At 39.7% G+C, this 23,107-nt stretch overlaps 1 protein-coding gene across 1 annotated transcript; it reads left to right on the top strand.

Moving 5' to 3' along the window:
* Positions 1-355: 355 nt before the first annotated feature.
* LIPM (lipase family member M) lies at positions 356-21,640 on the top strand. The gene is made up of 9 exons (XM_065894871.1): positions 356-502; positions 3,903-4,020; positions 11,535-11,733; positions 13,345-13,454; positions 14,605-14,741; positions 14,876-15,022; positions 16,330-16,401; positions 17,710-17,781; positions 21,395-21,640. Exons 1-9 carry the CDS (start codon positions 356-358, stop codon positions 21,638-21,640), a joined length of 1,248 nt encoding a protein of 415 aa, XP_065750943.1.
* The last annotated feature ends 1,467 nt before the right edge of the window (positions 21,641-23,107 follow it).

Below are 23,107 nucleotides of genomic sequence, written 5' to 3'. Positions count from 1 at the left end.
AGGAAAAAAAGAAAATGATGCTTCCTATGGTGCATATTACCTGATGATGAACAGGGATTTTATGAGTTGTATCATATCACATAACTCCAGGTTGCGTCAAAGAAAGTTCTTTCTACACACCAAGTTGTTTGAGGGAGTGGGCGGAGCCAGATAGTATTGAGACATCCTGGATGTTGTTTCCATTCTGCTTTATGTTCTTTTGTTCCTGTCAACCAAGCTTGTTTACCTTGCTCCGGAATTTGGAGAAGAAATTACAGCTGGAAAATATATGAAAGAGTTTTTAAACTTACAGATTCTTCTGACTTTAGAATCAGTTGTTATATTACCAAGAACAGATAAATGCAGATGTTGGACCATGTCAAAAATCTTGTCAAGAGAGTGGATTGTTTCACACAGAAACGAGATGTGGCTTCTGATTCTGGTGGCGCATTTGTTCCAGAGAAATGTGAATTCAGGACATATGCCAACTAAAGCTGTGGACCCGGAAGCATTCATGAATGTTGTAAGTTGGGATTTTCCATACTTGGGGGGAAACAAAGTACCTTACATGTTATTGTTTGTCTCTGTGTATTATCTGCATTATATATTATATTTATATGTGGTGGTGATTTCTGCTAGTAGAACATAGTTGTAAATTAACATATTGTACTAGAAAGAACACTAAGTTGGGTGTGGGTAAACATGGGTTCATCTTCAACAATTTCAGTAAACTTAGGCAAACGACTTAATCCCTTTGAGCTTCAAACACAGTTTAACTTTTTCTTGAATTCTTAGGCTCATTCCAGGAGCAGTTAAATCATTGCAGTATCTTGGGTCAAGCTCAGACCCATGATTATTTCCATGTTGTCTGTGCTTTCTGTTCTTTTTCTACTTCTTCCAACATTAGAAAGATGTTAGGCCTCCTTTCATACTCTCAGGACAGTCACTTCTAGTAACACCCTGTGCCACCCTATTTAATCCTGGTTTGAGTTGGTAACTCTGTGGTCTAGAAGTAAAAGGACCCCTATGAATGCTAGAGAGGTCCTCCTATGAGTAAACTTCATGAAGTGAAATTTCTAGGTATCTCAGAGAATACTTTTTGGCTTACTTTCACATTCTTAGTTGAATTTTAACAATGTCCACCATATAGTCATATTTATCCCATAGCAGACATCGTGATGAAAGCTGTAGAGATACTGTTTGATTTTATCTCTCTCTCTTTTTTTTTTGATCATCTCAATAGGTCAGAAAAAGCTTTTGATTTTATCTTCACTGCCCTATTCCATAGATAGGACCATACTCATTTTTCCAATCAAGGAACTGAGATTAAAGAGGTTAAACAACTCAAATCAGGCCACACCCCTGGTAGGTGGTAGAGCTAGAATTTAAATCCGGGTCTGCCAGAACACAAAGCTCATAATTGTGACAACTATGCAATAAACGCTCCCAGGGAAGGAGAGGCTACCTCCAGCTGGGTGAGGTGATTGTGTGTAATGTTCATGCTCCATACGTGTATCATAGATTTAACATGCTTTTATACAGATTTAAGACCTTGTTTACAGAAGCCTCCTTGAATGAATTCTAAAACTCTGACAGGCTATAGAAATATCCTGAATCTACATGAATGCCAAATATCAGGTTTCTTTTGACCATTCCAACTATTGACTGTCTTTTGATGGTTTGTCCAGATAGTTAGCAAATTGGTGTGGATCCTTAAGGGCCATCCGTCCGGCCCTGAGAAGTTCCCATACAAATTCCTCTAGGTCGTTAAGTGAAGGGGATCTCTTTAGGTGTAGGTACAGCCAATCTCCCTGGGCCTCACCCACTGGGTGTGGCCAGCACCTACACACTGTTTGGGCTTCAGGAGCTCTAAGACTAAAATCCAATGAATTGGACTCTGCTATTTAGCAGTCATACATGGAGAGGCAAAGTAAGATAGAAAATTCTTGTAATCTCTCATATAAATTAAATGAAGTAGAATAAAAAGTGCTTCAGAGTCTGAATGGGTTTGACTCTGAGTACTAATATATATGGATATAATTTATTCTGTATTTTGGTATACAACTGTCCTCATTCAGGTATTTTTCTAGCTAGTGTTAGTTGAGCACCTATTTGGCCCTGATACTGTGTTATGCACTGAGGTTACAGAGATCTAAGTGCCCTGATTTCATGGAGTTTACAATCCAGCAGAGAAGATAGACACTCAATTCCTAATCACTCAAAAGAGAAGTGAAATCAAAGAAGAAAACATAAAATAGGGGGACTTAGGGAATTTAGGAAAGTTTTTCTGAAGAAAGGTTTCTTAACCTGAATTCTGAAAGGTGAATAGGAGTTACTTGAAAGGGAGGGTGGGGGTGATTTTTAATTATAGTAGTAGCTAATGCTCCTTGAGTCCCTACTATGTGCCAGCCAATCTTGTTAGTGTCATATGTGCATTATCTTTTTACAGTATAAACCACTGGTATACCTACTTTACAGACGAATAAACTGAGGAATAGGGACAAGTTAACTAAATTTCCTAAGATCACACAGTTAGTTTATGCATTAGTGTGAGAGCCAGGATTTAAAAACCCAAGCAGTGGGACTCCAGGGCCTTTCTCTTAACTATTATGCCCTTTTGTCTTGTATACTACACTGGGCATTTAGCTTTCTCCTCCTTTGTTCCTTTAAAAGCAGCAGCTAATAGAAATAATTCCCTCCTTCTCTAAGTAACTACAGTAGGCAGAAACTGAGGATACTGAGGAGATCTCAGCAGCTTTATATATATATATATATATATATATATATATATATATATATATATATATAATTTATTATTTTTTTTTTTTATGGTACGTGGGCCTCTCACTGTTGTGGCCTCTCCCGTTGCGGAGCACAGGCTCCGGATGCACAGGCTCAGAGGCCATGGCTCACAGGCCCAGCCGCTCCTCGGCCTGTGGGATCTTCCCGGACCGGGGCACGAACTCATGTTCCCTGCATTGGCAGGCGGACTCTCACCCACTGTACCACCAGGGAAGACCAGCAGCTTTATATTTTACAAAGAGTTTCTGTATGTAACAACTGTATGGAGTAGGAGTCCTTAACCAGGAGTCTATATATAGGAAACAGGAAATCTGAAACCCCTGAAAGTATATGGTGTGTCCATGTGTATATCCATTTCTATATTTTCCTCAAATTCACTGAGGGATCCTTAACCTAAAAGTGTTAAGAACTACAGTCAACCCTCCATATCCGTGTATGCGGAATTCGCCAATACGGAGGACTGACATACTACCCCATTTTATGTAAGGGACTTGACCATCCTCAGATGTTGGTATCTATGGGGTGTCTTGGAACCAATTCCTCACAGATACTGAGGAATGACTCTACTGCTCTTGAGTCTGTGGTTTTAGAGCTGAAAAGAACCTTAGGGAATACATGGACCAGGGGTTCTCGTAAGCTGTCCTGTCCCACTGGCTGCACTGGAATTCCCTGATTCCCAACCCGAAGTGGGCCCAGGAATATTTATGTTTAAGTGTCTCAGATGTTTCTGACACACCCAGGTTTTGGAATCCGTGTTCTTTTCCAGTGGTTCTCAAATATTAGAGTGCATCAGAATTTTCTAAGGAGCTTGTTAAGACACAAATTGCTGGGCCCCAGCCCCAGAGTTCCCAATTCAATAGGTTTGAGTGGAGACTGACCATTCGCTATTGTTACCAAGTGCCCAAGTGATGCTATGCTCTCGGTCCAGAGCCCACATTAAGAACTACCCTTCTAGTTCAATCTCTACGTTAAAGATAAAGAAAATGAGCACTGGAGAGGGTTTGCTAATTTTTTTTACAATAACATAATTAGCTGGTGAAAAGCAAGGAATTACCTTATAATCATTGAGAACATAACCATACAGAACTGAACTCAAAAAAAAAATTGTGTTTTTTCCATAGAGTGAAATCATCCAACATAAAGGTTATCCCTGTGAGGAGTATGAAGTTGCAACAGAAGATGGGTATATCCTTTCTGTTAACAGGATTCCTCAGGGCCTAGTGCAACTTAAGAAGACAGGTATGGTTCACCCTACGTTACCCCAGCATAGCAATCCTTCCTACATTAAACACCTCCTTGTGATTTGAGTGTGTAGAGGGAGCCTGGGCTCTTGGTACAGACTGGGCCCATTGTTCCAGCCAAAAGATGCCTTTAGCTACATCACCGTCCCCATCACCACTGCCCTATCCCCAATTATTTCAAATAAACATAGTGTTTGCTTTTCAAAAAACACCTCCAAGAAAAGTTCATTTCTTGATCCCTTCTAGTATTTAATTCATTCCCCAAACCCCTCCAATATAGATATTCTAGAATATCCACTGATGATCTCTTAAGCAGATGACGCCAACCCTTGCTCATGAAGAATGCAGACTCTGCCCTGGCATCTGACGCCCACCCTAGCACACTCTATATTCCCCATCCAGACAGCCCTTTGAATATTTAAGACATTGCCCAGCTTTTCACTAAAGTCTTTTAAAGAATTGGGCACTATGTGTACATTAAAAATTTTTGGTACGTGTTTCCATATAATCCTTTTTTTCTCCTGTATGGGATTTTTGGCTATTGTTGGCTTTTAAGAAATTCACCTTCATTACTATTAAAGTGTAATAGTACACTATTGCCTATCCTTCATCTCTATTTGGCTCTATTCCTTTTAATACTCTAGCTCTATGTTTATAGCAGCAACTACATTATCTGTCATGTGTACAGATAATGTAATTCTTTATTGCTTTCTTTCTGTATGCCAGGTACAGGGCTAAGTGCTTTATTTGTGCTAGTCTCATATAAGTTTCACAATAATACTGAGAAACTGCCCCTCACAGAAGTTAAGTAACTTGCCCAGAGAGTCTTTGCTAGTCCTTGCTAGTATGCTGCAAAATCGGCGCTCAAATTAAGATTTGTCAGCCAGTGTAGCCCATGCTCTTACCTAGGACCAGAAAATGCTGGGTGAATGCTATTGGGCTTTGGTATAAAGAAGCTGCAGGGTTCTATTTTATTCCAATTTATATTTGTGCAGCTTTTTGAAAACCAGCTATTTTTACACCAGCTGAACAGCCATTCCTTATATATGTCCAGCATGCCCTTATCTCAGTGCCTTTGAACTTGCAGTTCTCCTTCTGCACCACTGTTTCATCAGATATCCACGCAGTTTGCCTTGGCCCCTCTTTCAGGCCTTCTCTTTCCCATTCTTCCTTCGACCACCCTATTCAAAATTGTAAGCCCTTGCCAGCTACTGAAATTTAGCCCCTAATCCTGCTTAATTTTCCTTATAGCACCACTGATATGATAGATATTTGCTTGTTTGTTTATTATCTGTCTCTCCCAACCAGAATGTAAACTCAGAAGGCACAGAAAATTTATCGATTTTGTTCAAGGCTATAAAAAGTACCTAAAAGAGTGCCAAGCACATGGCAGGTGCCAATAAATATATGTGGAATGAATGAATGAATTTTATATAAATACATGTATAGCCTGGAGACACAGAGAGAACTTTCTCACTAAGCTCCACAAATCGGAAGACTGTGGCAGTTCATAAGCTTAGGGGTCACCTGCAGCGCCTATTCATGGAAGGAGTTTTGTTTTCTCACGTCCTCTTTATTTAGACTGTTCACTCATTGCCCAGGCGATTGGAGTTCAAGGTATCGGCCTTTAAGGTCCAGTCGGTGCCGAATACTCCCCTCTAGTGTCTGATGTTGTTCTTGCAGCACCCGTTGGCCTCTTTAAGGAAGAAATCTCCCAGCCACGAAGGAAAAAAAGATTTCTAACCGTCTCTTCAAAAAGAGGGCCAATGTTTTCTTTTTTTGTGTCATCTTTGTCTGGTTTTGGTATCAAGGTGATGGGGGCCTCGTAGAATGAGTGTAGTAGTGTTCCTCCCTCTGCAATATTTTGGAAGAGGTTGAGAAGGATGGGTGTTATCTCTTCTCTAAATGTTTGATAGAATTCGCCTGTGAAGCCATCTGGTCCTGGGCTTTTGTTTGTTGGAAGATTTTTAATCACAGTTTCAATTTCAGTGCTGGTGATTGGTCTGTTTATATTTTCTATTTCTTCCTGGTTCAGTCTTGGAAAGTTGTGCTTTTCTAAGAATTTGTCCATTTCTTCCAGGTTGTCCATTTTATTGGCATAGAGTTGCTTGTAGTAATCTCTCATGATCCTTTGTATTTCTGCAGTGTCAGTTGTTACTTCTCCTTTTTCATTTCTAATTCTGTTGATTTGAGTCTTCTTCCTTTTTTTCTTGATGAATCTGGCTAATGGTTTATCAATTTTGTTTATCTTCTCAAAGAACCAGCTTTTAGTTTTACTGATCTTTGCTATCATTTCCTTCATTTCTTTTTCATTTATTTCTGAACTGATTTTTATTATTTCTTTTCTTCTGCTGACTTTGGGGTTTTTTTGTTTTTTTTTTTTGCTCTTCTTTCTCCAATTGCTTTAGGTATAAGGTTAGGTTGTTTATTTGAGATTTTTCTTGTTTCTTGAGGTAGGATTGTATTGCTATAAACTTCCCTCTTAGAACTGCCTTTGCTACATTCCATAGGTTTTGGGTCGTCGTGTTTCCATTGTCATCTGTTTCTAGGTATTTTTTGATTTCCTCTTTGATTTCTTCAGTGATCTCTTGGTTATTTAGTAGCATAATTTTTAGCCTCCATGTATTTGTATTTTTTACAGTTTTTTTTCCTGTAATTGATAGCTACTGTCATAGTATTGTGGTTGGAAAAAATGCTTGATACAATTTGAATTTTCTTAAATTTACCAAGGCTTGATTTGTGACCCAAGATATGATCTATCCTGGAGAATGTTCCATGAGCACTTAAGAAGAAAGTGTATTCTGTTGTTTTTGGATGGAATGTACTATAAATATCAATTAAGTCCATCTTGTTTAATGTGTCCTTTAAAGCTTGTGTTTCCTTATTTATTTTCATTTTGGATGATCTGTCCATTGGTGTAAGTGAGGTGTTAAAGTCTCCTACTATGATTGTGTTACTGTCGATTCCCCTTTTATGGCTGTTAGCATTTGCCTTATGTATTGAGGTGCTCCTATGTTGGGTGCATAAATATTTACATTTGCTATATCTTCTTCTTGGACTGATCCCTTGATCATTACGTAGTGTCCTTCTTTGTCTCTTGTAATAGTCTTTATTTTAAAGTCTATTTCATCTGATATGGGAATTGCTACTCCAGCTTTCTACATGCCAATATCACTGATGAACATAGATGCAAAAATCCTCAACAAAATACTAGCAAACAGAATCCAACAGCACATTAAAAGGATCATACATCATGATCAAGTGGGGTTTCTCCCAGGAATGCAAGGATTCTTCAATATATGCAAATCAATCAATGTGATACACCATATTAACAAAGTGAAGGATAAAAACCATATATCATCTCAATAAATGCAGAAAAAGCTTTTGACAAAATTCAGTACCCATTTATGATAAAAACTCTCCAGAAAGTAGGCGTAGAGGGAACTTACCTCAGCATAATAAAGGCCATATCTGACAAACCCACAGCCAACATTGTTCTCAGTGGTGAAAAACTGAAACCCTTTCCACTAAGATCAGGAACAAGACATGGCTGCCCACTCTCACCACTGTTATTCAACATAGTTTTGGAAGTTTTAGCCACAGCAATCAGAGAATAAAAAGAAATAAAGGGAATCCAAATTGGAAAAGAAGAAGTAAAGCTGTCACTGTTTGCAGATGACATGATACTATACATAGAGAATCCTAAAAACTCTACCAGAAAACTACTAGACCTAATCAATGAATTTGGTAAAGTAGCAGGATACAAAATTAATGCAGAGAAATCTCTTGCATTCCTATACACTAATGATGAAAAATCTGAAAGAGAAATTAAGGAAACACTCCCATTTACTATTGCAACAAAAAAAATAAAATACCTACCTACCGAAAGAGACAAAAGACCTGTATGCAGAAAACTATAAGACACTGATGAAAGAAATTAAAGAAGATAGAAACAGATGGATAGATATACCATGTTCTTGGATTTGAAGAATCAACATTGTGAAAATGACTATACTACCCAAAGCAATCTACAGGTTCAACTCAATCCCTATCAAACTACCAATGGCATTTTTCACAGAGCTAGAACAAAAAATTTCACAATTTGTATGGAAACACAAAATACCCTGAATAGCCAAAGCAATTGAGAAAGAAAAACAGAGCTGGAGGAATCAGGCTCCCTGACTTCAGACCATACTGCGAAGCTACAGTAATCAAGACAGTATGGTACTAGTACAAAAACAGAAATACAGATCAGTGGATCAAGATAGAAAGCCCAGAGAAAAACCCACATACATATGGTCACCTTATCTTTGATAAAGGAGGCAAGAATATACAATGGAGAAAAGACAGCCATTTCAATAAGTGGTGCTGGAAAAACTGGACAGCTACATGTTAAAGAATGAAATTAGAATACTCCCTAACACCATACACAAAAATAAACTCAAAATGGATTAAAGACCTAAATGTAAGGCCAGACACTATAAAACTCTTAGAGGGAAACATAGGCAGAACACTCTATGACATAAATCACAGCAAGATCCTTTTTGACCCACCTCCTAGAGAAATGGAAATACAGACAAAAATAAACAGATGGGACCTAATGAAACGTAAAAGCTTTTGCACAGCAAAGGAAACCATAAAGAAGAATAAAAGACAACCCCCAGAATGGGAGAAAATATTTGCAAACGAAGCAACTGACAAAGGATTAATCTCTAAAATATACAAGCAGCTCATGCAGCTCCAAATCAAAAAACAAACAACCCAATCCAAAAATGGGAAGAAGACCTAAATAGACATTTCTCCAAAGAAGACATACAGATGGCCAACAAATACATGAAAAGATGCTCAACATCACTAATCATTGGAGATATGCAAGTCAAAACTACAATGAGGTATCACCTCACACAGGACAGAATGGCCATCATCAAACAATCTACAAACAATAAATGCTGGAGAGGGCGTGGAGAAAAGGGAACCCTCTTACACTGTTGGTGGGAATCTAAATTGATACAACCACTATGGAGAACAGTACGGAGGTTCCTTAAAAAACTAAAAATAGAACTACCATATGACCCAGCAATCCCACTACTGGGCATATACCCTGAGAAAACCATAATTCAAAAAGAGTCATGGGGCTTCCCTGGTGGTGCAGTGGTTGAAAGTCCGCCTGCCGACACAGGGGACACAGGTTCGTGCCCCGGTCTGGGAAGATCCCACAAGCCGCGGAGCAGCTAGGCCCGTGAGCCATGGCTGCTGAGCCTGTGCGTCTGGAGCCTGTGCTGTGCAACGGGAGAGGCAACAACAGTGAGAGGCCCGCGTACCATGAAGAAATAAAAAAAAGAGTCATGTACCACAGTGTTCATTGCAGCACTATTTACAATAGCCAGGACATGGAAATAACCTAAGTGTCCATCAACAGATGAATGGATAAAGAAGATGCTCACATACATACAATGGAATATTACTCAGCCATAAAAAGAAACGAACTTGAGTTATATGTAGTGAGGTGGATGGACCTAGAGGCTGTCATACAGAGTGAAGTAAGTCAGAAAGAGAAAAACAAATACCATATGCTAACACATATATATGGAATCTAAAAAAAAAAAAAAAGGGTTCTAAAGAACCTAGGGGCGGGACAGGAATAAAGACACAGATGTACAGAATGGACTTGAGGACATGGGAAGGGGCAAGTGTAAGCTGGCACGAAGTGAGAGAGTGGCATGGACATATATACACTACCAAATGTAAAATGGATAGCTAGTGGGAAGCAGCCACATAGCACAGGGAGATCAGCTCGGTGCTTTGTGACCACCTAGAGGGGTGGGATAGGAAGGGTTGGAGGAAGACGCAAGAGGGAGGGGATAAGGGGATATATGTATATGTATAGCTGATTCACTCTGTTATATAGCAGGAACTAACACAACATTGTAAAGCAATTATACTCCAATAAAGATGTTAAAAAAAGAAGAGGGCCAGTGAAATTCATCCTGAAAACAATGAAAGATGTCTATAAGCTTGTGACAAAAGACTTTTTAGGTACTTGCCTGGTGTCGCAGTGGTTAAGAATCCTCCTGCCAATGCAGGGGACATGGGTTTGAGCTCTGGTCCTGGAAGATCCCACATGCCGCGGAGCAACTAAACCCATGCGCCACAACTACTGAGCCTGTGCTCTAGAGCCTGTGAGCCACAGCTACTGAGCCTGCGAGCCACAACTACTGAAGCCCTTGCGCCTAGAGCCCGTGCTCTGCAAGAGAAGCCACCGCAGTTTGAAGCCTGCACGTCACAACAAAGAGTAGCCCCAACTCGCCGCAACTAGAGAAAGCCCACATGCGGCAATGAAGACTCAACACAGCCAAAAACAAAATAAATAATTTTTTTTAAAAATAATACTTTTTAAACTTTTATTTTATCAGGTTGGCTTGTGGGTCCTTTTCACATGAGGGCCCGTAATCATCAAACCATTACATATATATACACACACATATATATGTATACACTCAAACACATACATATGTATATATATGGTAATATTAACATATACACACATATATATGTGGTAATATATATACACACACATATGTATATATCCGTGTATATATGGCAATATTAATAATTATATATAATATATGTTTATTTATTATTAATATAGCAAATATATAATATATTAAATATATTTGTGTATATATGTATTTTTATAAGTGTGTATATATGTGTGTATATTAACAGTATGTCAATAAGTATATATACTCTATAATACTATATAATATATATTAATTTTATATTGTATATTAATTTTATGTTAATAGAAATGTTATATAGTATATATTATTTATATTGTAACATTAATATATACACATATATTCATGTATAATTCTATAATATAGAAATAATATATTAATATATAATAACATAATTTCTTTTTATTAATATATAGTAGCTATGATTATTATATATAATTATCGTAATCATTATATTATACTAACTCCTGGGGAACTTCCAATTTTCTCTGATCCCAGACATGTCCAGTAATAATAATAACTACACAAAAGCAACAATAGAGGCCAAACTTTATTGATTCTTTCTCTGTGCCAGGCATTGTGCCATCTGCTTCTTTTTTTTTTGAATTTTATTAGTTTTTATACAGCAGGTTCTTATTACTTGTCTATCTTATACATGTTAGTGTATATACATCAATCCCAATATCCCAATTCATCCCACCACCACCACCACCACCACCACCACCACTCCCACCCCCGCTTCCCCCCTTGGTGTCCATACGTTGTGCCATCTGCTTCTTGTGTATTATTTTATTTAATCATAACAAAAATACTATTTTTTTCACGAGGCAATCAAGGCACAGAAAGGTTAAGTAACTGGCCAAGATAATCAAGCTAGCAAGCAGATGAATCAAGATTCGAACACAGGTTTGTCTAACTTGAAATCTTTTGCACCTTAAGGGATAACGAGAAAGGCGTAGAATATTTCACGCTGTTGAAATTCACTTCTTTGTAGGTCCCAGGCCTGTGGTGTTACTGCAGCATGGCCTGCTTGGAGATGCTAGCAGCTGGATTTCCAACCTGCCCAACAACAGCCTGGGCTTCATTCTGGCAGATGCGGGTTTTGATGTGTGGCTAGGGAACAGCAGGGGAAACACCTGGTCTCGGAAACACAAGACCCTCTCCATAGACCAAGATGAGTTCTGGGCTTTCAGGTATATGAAAATCTTGAGAGTGGAGGTGGACATGGATGGCTTTGGGAGAACTGGGTAAAGAATTATGGCTTCTGATAAAAAGAAATGAAATTGAGGGCTTTCCTGGTGGCGCAGTGGTTGGGAGTCCGCCTGCCGATGCAGGGGACACGGGTTCGTGCCCTGGTCCGGGAAGATCCCACATGCCGCGGAGCGGCTGGGCCCGTGAGCCATGGCCACTGAGCCTGCGCGTCCGGAGCCTGTGCTCCGCAACGGGAGAGGCCACGACAGTGAGAGGCCCACGTACCGCAAAAAAAAAAAAAAAAAAAAAAAAAAAAGAAATGAAATTGAGCTATTCGTAGTGAGGTGGATAGACCTAGAGTCTGTCATACAGAGTGAAGTAAGTCAGAAGGAGAAAGACAAATACCGTATGCTAACACATATATGGAATCTAAGAAAAAAAAAAGAATGTCGTGAAGAACCTAGGGGTAAGACGGGAATAAAGACACAGACCTCCTAGAGCATGGACTTGAGGATATGGGGAGGGGGAAGGGTAAGCTGGGACGAAATGAGAGAGTGGCACGGACATATATACACTACCAAACGTAAAATAGATAGCTAGTGGGAAGCAGCCGCATAGCACAGGGAGATCAGCTCCGTGCTTTGTGACCACCTAGAGGGGTGGGATAGGGAGGGGGGAGGGAGGGAGATGCAAGAGGGAGGAGATATGGGGATATATGTATATGTATAGCTGATTCACTTTGTTATAAAGCAGAAACTAACACACCATTGTAAAGCAATTATACTCCAATAAAGGTGTTTAAAAAAAATGAATTATGGCTTCTGGTATGTAGATAATTTACTTTGGTTGGCTCATCAGTATCCCAACATAATATCTCCCAATTGGCTTAACTGACTAGTGATTCTTTGGATTATGTAAATTGGGTTCCCCAAGTAGAAGGCTAGTCTGGTGAATGGGATGAGAATAGTGGTTGGAGTTAGGTGATTGAGACTGGAATGGGAGAAGTGTAGGTTCCTTTCCTTTCAGATGAATATCCTGGGACTAACTCTTCCCTGAGTGATGACAAGGAAAGGACTAGTACCCCCAGAAGGAGACGAGGCCAGGCAGTATTAAAAATATACGAGGAACTAATAAGCCTTAGGGACCATCAATTTGATTAACACATCTCTCACACTCTTACAAAAGTTTTTTAGTGTTTTTATTTAAATTAACTATCGATATTCAACTTTCTCTTTATCCATTTCACCAGAGAAAGGCCCCTGCAGCATCTTTAATACTTTTCATATAAAGAATCTGAATGGCCCTGTGCTGTTCTGCTAATAGAATAAGAGGACACCTCCACCAGCAGGTGGAGCTTATGCTCACTAAATGCTCATTAAGATGGTTATTTCTCTATGATAATATCCAGAGAAAACAACAGTCTGCTAACAGCCTGTGACCCCAGAGGCACCCATGCATCACAGGTTTGAAACAAGTCCATTCTGAGTCTTGTAAGGGGCACAGTAACAAGCTGATGGGGTCAACAATTCAAGGCATTGTTTGTAAACCATGGGGGCTGCTTTTGTTTGTTCTGATTATAATTTTTCATATAACTTTGTCTTTTCCCCTTGTAGTTATGATGAGATGGCTAGGTTTGACCTTCCTGCAGTCATAGACTTTATTTTGCAGAAAACGGGCCAGGAAAATATCTATTATGTCGGCTATTCACAGGGTACCACCATGGGTAGGTTCCAAAAAAATCAGGTTTGTATACTCAGAAGAAATGTGAGCAAATGGCGCACAGCCAAGCCTGGGATCAGGCATTGCACACTTCTCTCTGATCTGGCCTTATCCGCTTCAGGGTCACGGGATTCTAGTTTCTCTCTGCCCACCCTTCTCCACAACCTGCAAATATCAGCTTAAACAGAGAGTATACAGGCTCTTTTGAAATAGACACATAGTATTTCAAATATAGTGGGCATGCCCTGGCTGTATATGATAGCCTTTTCCTCCCAAAGGCTCCAAAGAGATTGTCCCTTTGTAATTGGGAGAATTAGTCTCTATTTTACAGGTATAGAAACCTATACCTAGACTTAACCAGTGTCCCATACCTAGTCTACGGCAGAAATAAGAGTTGGAATCCAGTTCATTAGACAACTTGTCCACTAGATTATGTTCCAATTTGGGTTCCAGAAAAGTTAGAGATCCAGGAAAACAAGCAAAACTCTGCTATCTCAACACCCATTACGTTACAGAACGTGCTTCTTATCAATAAACAAGACTATTTCTTTAACTCTCGATTTCTCTCACTGTAAAGATTTATTAAAAATACCCCCAAGGGGCTTCCCTGGTGGCGCAGTGGTTGAGAGTCCGCCTGCCGATGCAGGGGACACGGGTTCGTGCCCCGGTCCGGGAAGATCCCACATGCCGCGGAGCGTGAGCCATGGGCCCGTGAGCCATGGCCGCTGAGCCTGCGCGTCCGGAGTCTGTGCTCCGCAACGGGAGAGGTCACAACAATGAGAGGCCCGCGTACCGTAACGCAAAAAAAAACACAAAAATACCCCCAAGAATCTGAGAATTAAACAAGAACCATGAAAGTCTCCTGCAAAGTGTCTAACATATAGTTACCTCTCAAAGTCCATGTTATTGGACTCACTAATTTAATTTAATAATTCACTGAGAACCTAGTACTGGGCAACAAGTATCTAAATGTCAGAGGGAACACAGAGCATTTGTTGCTGCTGTTGCTTTTCCCTGTCAAGGAACTTATAATTTCACAGGAGAGTTAAAACACAGTCACATGTAATTGCTGAAATATCTTGATAAAAGTAAAATAAGCACTTTATTAGTTCTAGGATATTCAATATCCATGCTGACATATTTCTCTTTTGCAGGCTTTATTGCATTTTCCACCATGCCAGAGCTGGCTCAGAAAATAAGAATGCATTTTGCTTTAGCACCCATAGCTACTGTTAAACATGCAAAAAGCCCTGGGGCCAAATTTTTGTTGCTGCCAGATGTGATGATCAAGGTGTGTGACTCCTCAGAAAATTCCTTGTCTATGCACAAGAGTTTTCCAACCCATTTGCTAAGACATACACTTTTACGTTAGAGACACTTCTTTTGACTGTAATGTAATGACTATTCCATTTCATATTTTTACAGGGATTGTTTGGTAAAAAAGAATTTCTCTACCAGACCAGATTTCTCAGACTGTTTGTTATTTACCTTTGCGGCCAGGTGATTATTGATCAGATCTGTAGCAACATAATGTTACTCCTGGGAGGATTTAACACGAACAACATGAACATGGTAAGTGGGAGCCTAGTGAATTCTCACTGTCCCAAAGCAAAGTGAGGAATTATTAGTCTCACTCCTTGAGGGTGAGCTAATGCCAGGGAAGACTTAGAGAAACGATACTCCAAGAAGCTCCGTTTTCTTCAAACCGTAATAATGTGTGGAAAATGCTTCAACATGGTCTGAGTCAAGGTTAACACAAGGGCATGACTACACATTAACTTCATAGATTAAAGATCGAAGAGGTCTGAAAGCAGCTTTACTACAGTGAATCAACAGATGCAAAAAAATATGATTAGAACCCAGAAGTCAAAAGAGAAAACTGCCATGCGTCACCTACTTCTTCTTTCTACTCGGGTGCTTCCAGTTTGTAGCTTAAGTCCTGTGATAGGCTGTCTGGGAGTTTCGGTTTGGCTAAAGCATAGCTACGACTTGGTGAGTGTGACAGTGGGTTCCCCAGGAAGCATAGTGTGAGATGGAGATTCATGTGCAGAATGATTTGGGGTTAGGTCCTTGGGATAACATCTAGAGAAAGGGAGGAAACAGGATTTGGTGGATTAAAAAAAAGTCCAGCTGTGATGCAGTCCCAGTGGGAATCTCAGTTGATCCTCTAGGGACCTGTGAAAATGGGATGACCTTTCAGAATTGTCCCAAGTTAGCATCAGAGGGCTGGGTCTTTATACCCCCATATCAACTAGTCATTTAATGCAGACAACACCAGTAATCGGGAGATATTGGGCAGAGCAGCTCTCTGCAGAGGGAGGAATATCCCCAAGGACAACAGACAGCGGGGGAGCTATCTGCCAACAGCTGGAGGAGCATGTTTTTAATTCCTGAGGATTTTTTTCTTTTTAATTAATGATACGATTAATAGCTACCTTTTGATAAGCATTTTATTATATGCCAGGCTGTTAGTCCCCGTAACAACCCTATGACACAGGTGTTATCAATATTCCCACTTTACAGATTAGACGTAGTGGATTAAGTAATGTTCCCAATTTCACCTAAAAGTTATATAGCAGAGGTGAGATTTGAATACAGGCCCAGCTCCTGAGCCTTCATCTTTAATTACTCTAAGGAAGTTTTTTAAAAGATGAAGTCATGATGTCTAATGAGAAGCTTTTCTCTGATGAAGAATATAGGATACGTTTAGTGGCATTTTTTTACTTATGTGCTTGTGTATATTCCTGTTTCATAGATAACTGCTGATAGTTTAATGATGTTCCCATTTCTTAGTCTGATAACCTGTAGATTTGGTCTTGACAAGGTGCACATCTTGTGAGTTTTTCCACGTCCCACAAACTACTCATGCTTTATTACAGAGCCGAGCAAATGTATATGTGGCTCACACACCTGCTGGAACATCTGTGCAAAATATCCTGCACTGGAGGCAGGTAAGGATGCTGAATTTGTAGTCTTTGTTAAGGGTCTTTGTGCAGTTTGTCTGGAATAGTTAAAGGAGGCCCTTTGGACAGCCCACGGGTTATTTCACATTTATTCCAAGATGACTTGTGATTCTGTCAACGCTTTTTCAACTGTGAGCTTGATCTAGAACACTGAAACTTTTCAGGATATGGGAGGAAAGGATTGGCCCTAGGACATCTTTAGTGGACCTTAAAAGTGTGAATTCAGATGGTTCAAGTGAGACCTTTCTCAGTCTTTAGCCATCTCAAAGATGAGGCTGGAGATCACATTTCCACATTCTCCTTTCGGCTCTTCCAGCAAGACAGTGTGGCCAAGTAGTCATAAAAATGCAAATGTGGACCTAATTACCCAAGGAGATTTTCACAGGAGTCCTTTGTGCTGCAGATTTCACCTAGGTCACAGGAGGGAATGTCCTGATTACCAGTCACAGGAACTGTCTCTAGGCACTGCGTGATGGGTTCCTTCAGAATTAGTTCAAGGACAATGTGACTGCTAATTATTCTTTCACATGTGATGAAGTACTGAACCTAATATTGCTCATTATAGATGATACTATAGAGTGACCCCAATTGGCTGTGGAAATAAGAATGTACATAGGACAGAGAGCTAAGCATCACTAACCTTAGATTCTCACCTACTAAAACTACAACTTTGTTTAAAAAAAAGTGGGAGACTTTTAACTTGAGCAAAAAGTTTTCATAGTGATGATGACACCTATGAGTCATAAATATTGGTCCTATCTGTTTTTCTAACAACTTAGAACCTAGTCAAATTTTTCTTCAAATGTCATTGTTGTGTTTTAGTACGTGTGTGAGAGAGAGAGAGAGAGACAGACAGAAAGAGAGAGACAGAGAAAGAGAGACAGAGAGAGAGAGAGATTTTATAATCAAAACCAAACAAGAATTCTACACTGGATTAAATGTTGGTCATCTTCTCCCAGAATCACCATGTTGCACAACTCTAGGGGTTGCTCTCGCATTGTAGCCTACAGAGTTGTGCAGGATATCCCCCTACATAGACTACAATGGGGATACACTTTTTGGAGTTGTATAATATGGTGGTCAAGTATTTCTATAGCACATTTTTCTCTCTGAAAGGACCTTATTCTTGCCTTTACACTCTCCCGAAGATTATCCTAAAGTTGAACCATAGAGCAGCCTCAGCCTTTGTTCTCTGCTTCCCTCACAATTGCAGACTTGGTAGCACATTTTCACCCCTCCTCCCACCGTTATCCCGTGACACATTTGAATGTCATGTAAATTTTTGTTTCCTTTTAGGCAGTGAATTCTGGGGAACTTCAGGCATTTGACTGGGGCAGTGAGACTAAGAATCTGGAAAAAGGAAATCAGGTAACAAAAGCAAATACCATCTGCTGAAAATATATCCCTTTGAAATGTGTGAGAGGGAAGTTATACTGGCCGTTTATTCTAGAAATCGGAGTAAAATACAAGAATTCAAGTAGAATGGAATACTACTCAGGCATAAAAAAGAATGAAATAATGCCATTTGCAGCAACATGGATGGACAATAGAGATCAGCATACTAAGTGAAGTACATCAGAAAGAGAAAGACAAACACCATATGATATCACTTATATGTGGAATCTAAAATATGACACAAATGAACTTATCTATGAAACAGACTCACAGACATAGAGAACAGACTTGTAGTTGCCAAGGGGGGAAGGGGATGGGGGAGGGGTAGATTGGGAGTTTGGGATTAGCAGATGCAAACTATTATATATAGCATGGATAAACAACAATGTGTCCTACTATACAGCACAGGGAATACAATGGAAAAGAATATGAAAAAGAAAGAATTCAAGTAAAAAGTAATTAGTTCTGGTTCGACTTCATTTGAAAATGGAAAATTTCAAAGCTTAGCCAAGAGACTTTTTTTTTTTTTTTGGCTGTGTTGGGTCTTTGTTGCTCTTCGAGGGCTTTCTCTAGTTGAGACGAGCAGGGGCTACTCTTTGTTGCGGTGCGTGGGCTTCTCACTGCGGTGGCTTCTCTTGTTGCGGATCACGGGCTCTAGGTGCACAGGCTCAGTAGTTGTGGTGGGCAGGCTCAGTCGTTGTGGTGCACGGGCTTAATTGCTCCACGGCATGTGGGATCTTCCCGGACCAGGGCTTGAACCTGTGTCCCCTGCCTTAGCAGGCAGATTCCCAACCTCTGAGCTACCAGGGAAGCCCAGCCAAGACACTTTTAAGGGTTAAAGAGAACCACTTTTATAATGCAGTAGGAGAACTTTTTTGATGGGGCTGCCTCCATGAACAAGGCACGGGGCTTCTTAGGAGCAAGATGGGTAGACTTAGTGAAGGGAAGGGTGTAGTCTGTGGTGGCTGCTAGAGGATCTTTCAAGATTAAAAACAACAAAAACAACAGAAGAAAACCACAAATGCGGATGGCAGGGGTGAGGTTGGCTCATGGTACAGTAAAAAGAGTATTAATGACAAGCGAGAATTATTCTATTAGTTTTGCTTTTGCACTACAAATTTGTATGATCGTGGCTAGGCTGCTTTGATTCTTCAGGGCTCAATCTCTTTCTCTTTAAAATAAAAATTACTGGACTAGATTACGTGTAAGAGTTCTCCCTAGTCACACTTTTGATGAATCTGTAATTTGCAAGTGAAAAATATAAAACAATATTACCCAAGAAAATCTATGTGTGTAATCAATGTTGTGGAATAAAATTTAAAACAAAAGTTATGGAGAATTAGAAATGAGTATTAAACTTTTCTAAGCATGAAAACTTCACTGAAGATTATTGGTTAGCTTGTGTGAGAATGTAAGCAAATATTGACTACACACATAAAGCTGGAGGGAGCAGAAAACACACACAGGCTAATCTTTGAGAGTCTCATATCACACTTAACATCCACTTCTGTAGATGTACTTCTGTATATCTAGATATAAAAGTCTCGGAAATTGGACAGACCACTGTCGTGCCTCTGAATAGCAAACCCTCAATCACAGGTACCAGCTACATTTTTAAGATCCTTCTTCATTGTTTCCTAAAATATATCTTTAGAGAAAGCATCCTACTTCCAAGATAAGATTTAATTTATTAACATTTAAGGTCATGAGTTAGAGAGAAAGTGACTTGTGCAGAGCAGGTGCCAGAAAATGGTCATGGAAAGAAAGAGAAAACACACATGCAAAAAGGTGTCATAGACTCACAGAGCCTTAGAGCTACACCTGACATTCAGTTCAGTCTTTTCACCTGTTAGATGAGAAAAACATATTACAGGCTCCATCGAATATTCCAACCTTTCGTATCTAAGTTACTCTATAAAAAACTTCGTATCTAAGTTACTCTACTCTGACCACCAAATTCCAGTATATGTGTGTGGAGGGGAGTTTCTCCACATGAACAAGCAATTCTCCAACACCAGGTGGGTGACTTAGAGTTTAACTCAATTCTGACACTGTCTACCCAGAGATAACATCAGATTCCACAGGTTGAGGGCTCGGGCCCACAAGACTATCCTCCAGTGCGGATGCCAATCTCAAGCCCAGGCTGTCACCTGTGTGTCTGACCCACTGGCTATAATTCAGAGGTTCCCATGACCCCCTTCTCAGGCTGAGGTTTGATTAATTTGCTAGATTGGCTCAGGGAAACACTTTACTTACTAGATTATTGGTTTATTATAAAAGGATATAACTCAGGATCAGCCAGATAAAAGAGATGCACTGAGCAAGGGAAGGGGAGCAGAGCTTCCATGTCTTCTCCATGGGGCCACTCTCCCCACATTTGCACGTGTTCACCAACCTGGAGGCTCTGAACCCTGTCCTTCTGGGGTTTTGTGGAGGCTTCCTTAGAGAGGTCCAACTGGTTAAATAATTGGCCACTGGCGATTGAACTCAATCTCCAGCCCATCTTCCCTCTCCAGAGGTCATGAATGGGACTGAAATTTCCAACTCTCTAATCACTTGCTTGGCTCCACTTCTGGAGCTCAGCGCCCATCCTGTTCAAAAAATCACCTCATTAACGTCACAAAACACGCCTTTATGGCTCCTGTCACGTAGGAAACTCCGAGGGTTATTAGGAGCTCTGTACCACAAATGTGGATGAAGACCACATGCATATGTCTTATTATAACTCACAGTATCAGATGCTATAACTTCAAATTCTTAAAAGCCACAAAAAGAAACGAGGACTGCCGGGATTGGAACCCCGGCTTCCAGGTGGATTTTCTGAGTGAGAAGTGGACCTTGACATGTCTGTTGAAAGTTCTGAGTGTTGGTTAACCTCAAGGGCTCTCAGTCAGCCAGCTTGATCTAGTAGATCTGTTTGAATAAGTGAAGTTCTCAAGACTTAGGAATCCTAGATAACCTTCTTTGGGTGATGTGGGACTGGACTCCGAATTTAATTTTTATCTCCTCTTGATCCAACTCCCTGAGTTCCAGTGCCATTGACTTCCCCATGTTTCTGGAGACACAGTCAAGCTGGGTGTGCCCCAAGGGCTTTCTGTTAGGACAGAAAACCCCTGTGAACACCCAAGTCCTTTTCAGTAGGTTCCATCCTCTTGCCTTTCTCTGTAGAGTATCTCCAAATCTGGCCTCATGAAACTTTGTGAAATTATCTTTGAAAAAGATAGGAGCGTTAACTTTTAAAAGGCACTTTGTGTGTTAAATATTTATTAATAGGAAGGAAAAGAATTGAACATGTAATGTTAAAGTGCTAGGCAATTGAGATGTTTTCTCATTTAACATAGTAAATTATTTCAGATATCATCCCCATTTCGCAGATGAAGAAACTGAGGTTCAGTGAGGCTAAGTCAATTTTTTTCCTTCAAGTAGAGGTTCGAGCAGAAACTCTTAATGCAGTTCTATATGGCTTTAGTGCCCACGCACCTTTCATTACAACACAAGGCTTATTTACTGTGTTTATTAGAAAAGTAAATTATGAGTCTGGAAGTCCAAATGTTACCTACAGTTAAAAACTATTCCTTTATTCTAGACAGCTCCTGCAAGGTACAAAGTTAGAGACATGACGGTCCCTACAGCAATGTGGACTGGGGGTCAGGACTGGCTTTCAAATCCAGAAGACGTGAGAATACTGCTCTCCGAGGCGACCAACATCATCTACCATAAGAACATTCCTGAATGGGCTCACGTGGATTTCATCTGGGGTCTGGATGCTCCTCACCGTATGTACAATGAAATAATACATCTGATGAAGCAGGAAGAGACAAGTATTTCCTAGGGAACTGTCAGTGTCAGCTTGTGAAGCATCTGATAATGACAAGTCTTAGGAAAAACCTCATGAAAGATGGGGCCGGCGTACGTGAATGGAGGACTTTGAAGATTTCCAGCATTGGAAACCTACCATATTAGTAGAAGGGAAGGCAGAAATACAGTACGCATTCCTTTAGATTTTGTACATTTGGCACTAAAACTGGCATTTAATTTTTTCAATTAATTAAATTACTCATTGGGTGAACATACTTTTCATGTGCTATTATGTGTTCTGCCATCTTGAAGGGTAGGTTTTACCTGACAGCTAGAAATTAGTCTAGACATTCTTTATGTCATTCAGGTAAATTTCCTTAAAACATTTATTTTTTTGTCTACGAGCCACATTTTTGGAACAATAAAATAAAATGACAAATTGGGGTCACAGATCTTAAATCTCTGGATTGTTGTTGAATTTGACAAAATAAGCTAGATGTTTTCACCTTATTGCTACAGATACATAACACTACCTCAGGAAGCCAAGCTGCTTTAACCAAAAAAGAAAAAGAAGGGACTTCCCTGGCAGTGCAGTGGTTAAGATTTCGCCTTCCAATGCCGCGGGTGCGGGTTCATTCCCTGGCCGGGGAGCTAAGATCCCACATGCCTCGCAGCCAAGAAACTGAAGCATTAATCAGAAGCAGTATTGTAACAAATTCAATAAAGACTTTAAAAATGGTCCACATGAAAAAAAATCTTTAAAAAAAAAAAAAGAAAAATCAATGTACAAATAGAGATGAAAAGGCCGAGTTTTGTAGTTGAGTGTCAGAGAAGATAATTTTGTAGGGTATTTTGAGTTTTCTAATTAATGCAATATGCATTGCGTAAAGCATGCATGTGTATTTCAGTACCTAGGTTCTAGTCCAAGCTTGTTTGAGAGTTTACAGCTTGCTGCTAGGAGAGCTTCTGGTTTCAAATGTCTGGCCCAGGTTTCTGCCTTCAAAAATTAAATGCTGGGAAGAAAGTTTTAAAATGTCATGAGCATAATAAAACATTATGCTTTGATCTTGACAAAGGTACTATTAGACAATCACCCAACTTATTTATAAATCTGGATTTATTTCTTTAGAAAATTGTCCAATATTCACACAGCTTCAAAGACAACACTTATAAATTACATGGCATGGTAATTTTGCGAAACTCTGACACCAAATTGAAGGTATACTGGCAATGTGTTGAAAGTATACTGATGTGTGACGTTTCACTTGTTTTTTCTTTCAATCCTCCGTCACCTGATAACTCAGCTCAATGTGAATGGATCTTAAATAATGTAGAAAGAGATGTTTAAGGGCTTCAGAATCTATATCTACATACAACTACAAAATATGTGCCTTAAGACACTGTGTATAGTTCAATAAATATTCCTGGATTTGATTTTTATTAGACCTTTGTTCTGTTCAAGGACGGTAAATCTTTCATTCTTAGACTATATTTGTTACCA

The sequence above is a fragment of the Phocoena phocoena genome, chromosome 16 (assembly GCF_963924675.1).
Source record: "Phocoena phocoena chromosome 16, mPhoPho1.1, whole genome shotgun sequence".
In the NCBI taxonomy this organism is placed as follows: Eukaryota; Metazoa; Chordata; class Mammalia; order Artiodactyla; family Phocoenidae; genus Phocoena; species Phocoena phocoena.
This window is presented reverse-complemented; position numbering and strand designations above follow the sequence as displayed.

Excerpts from the sequence above, each read along its gene's own strand:
- LIPM (XM_065894871.1), top strand. The coding sequence starts at position 356 with ATGTCAAAAATCTTGTCAAGAGAGTGGATTGTTTCACACAGAAACGAG. Across the intron at positions 14,742-14,875 it reads TGCCAGATGTGATGATCAAG|GGATTGTTTGGTAAAAAAGA; the intron begins GTGTGTGACTCC and ends ATATTTTTACAG. Across the intron at positions 15,023-16,329 it reads ACACGAACAACATGAACATG|AGCCGAGCAAATGTATATGT; the intron begins GTAAGTGGGAGC and ends GCTTTATTACAG.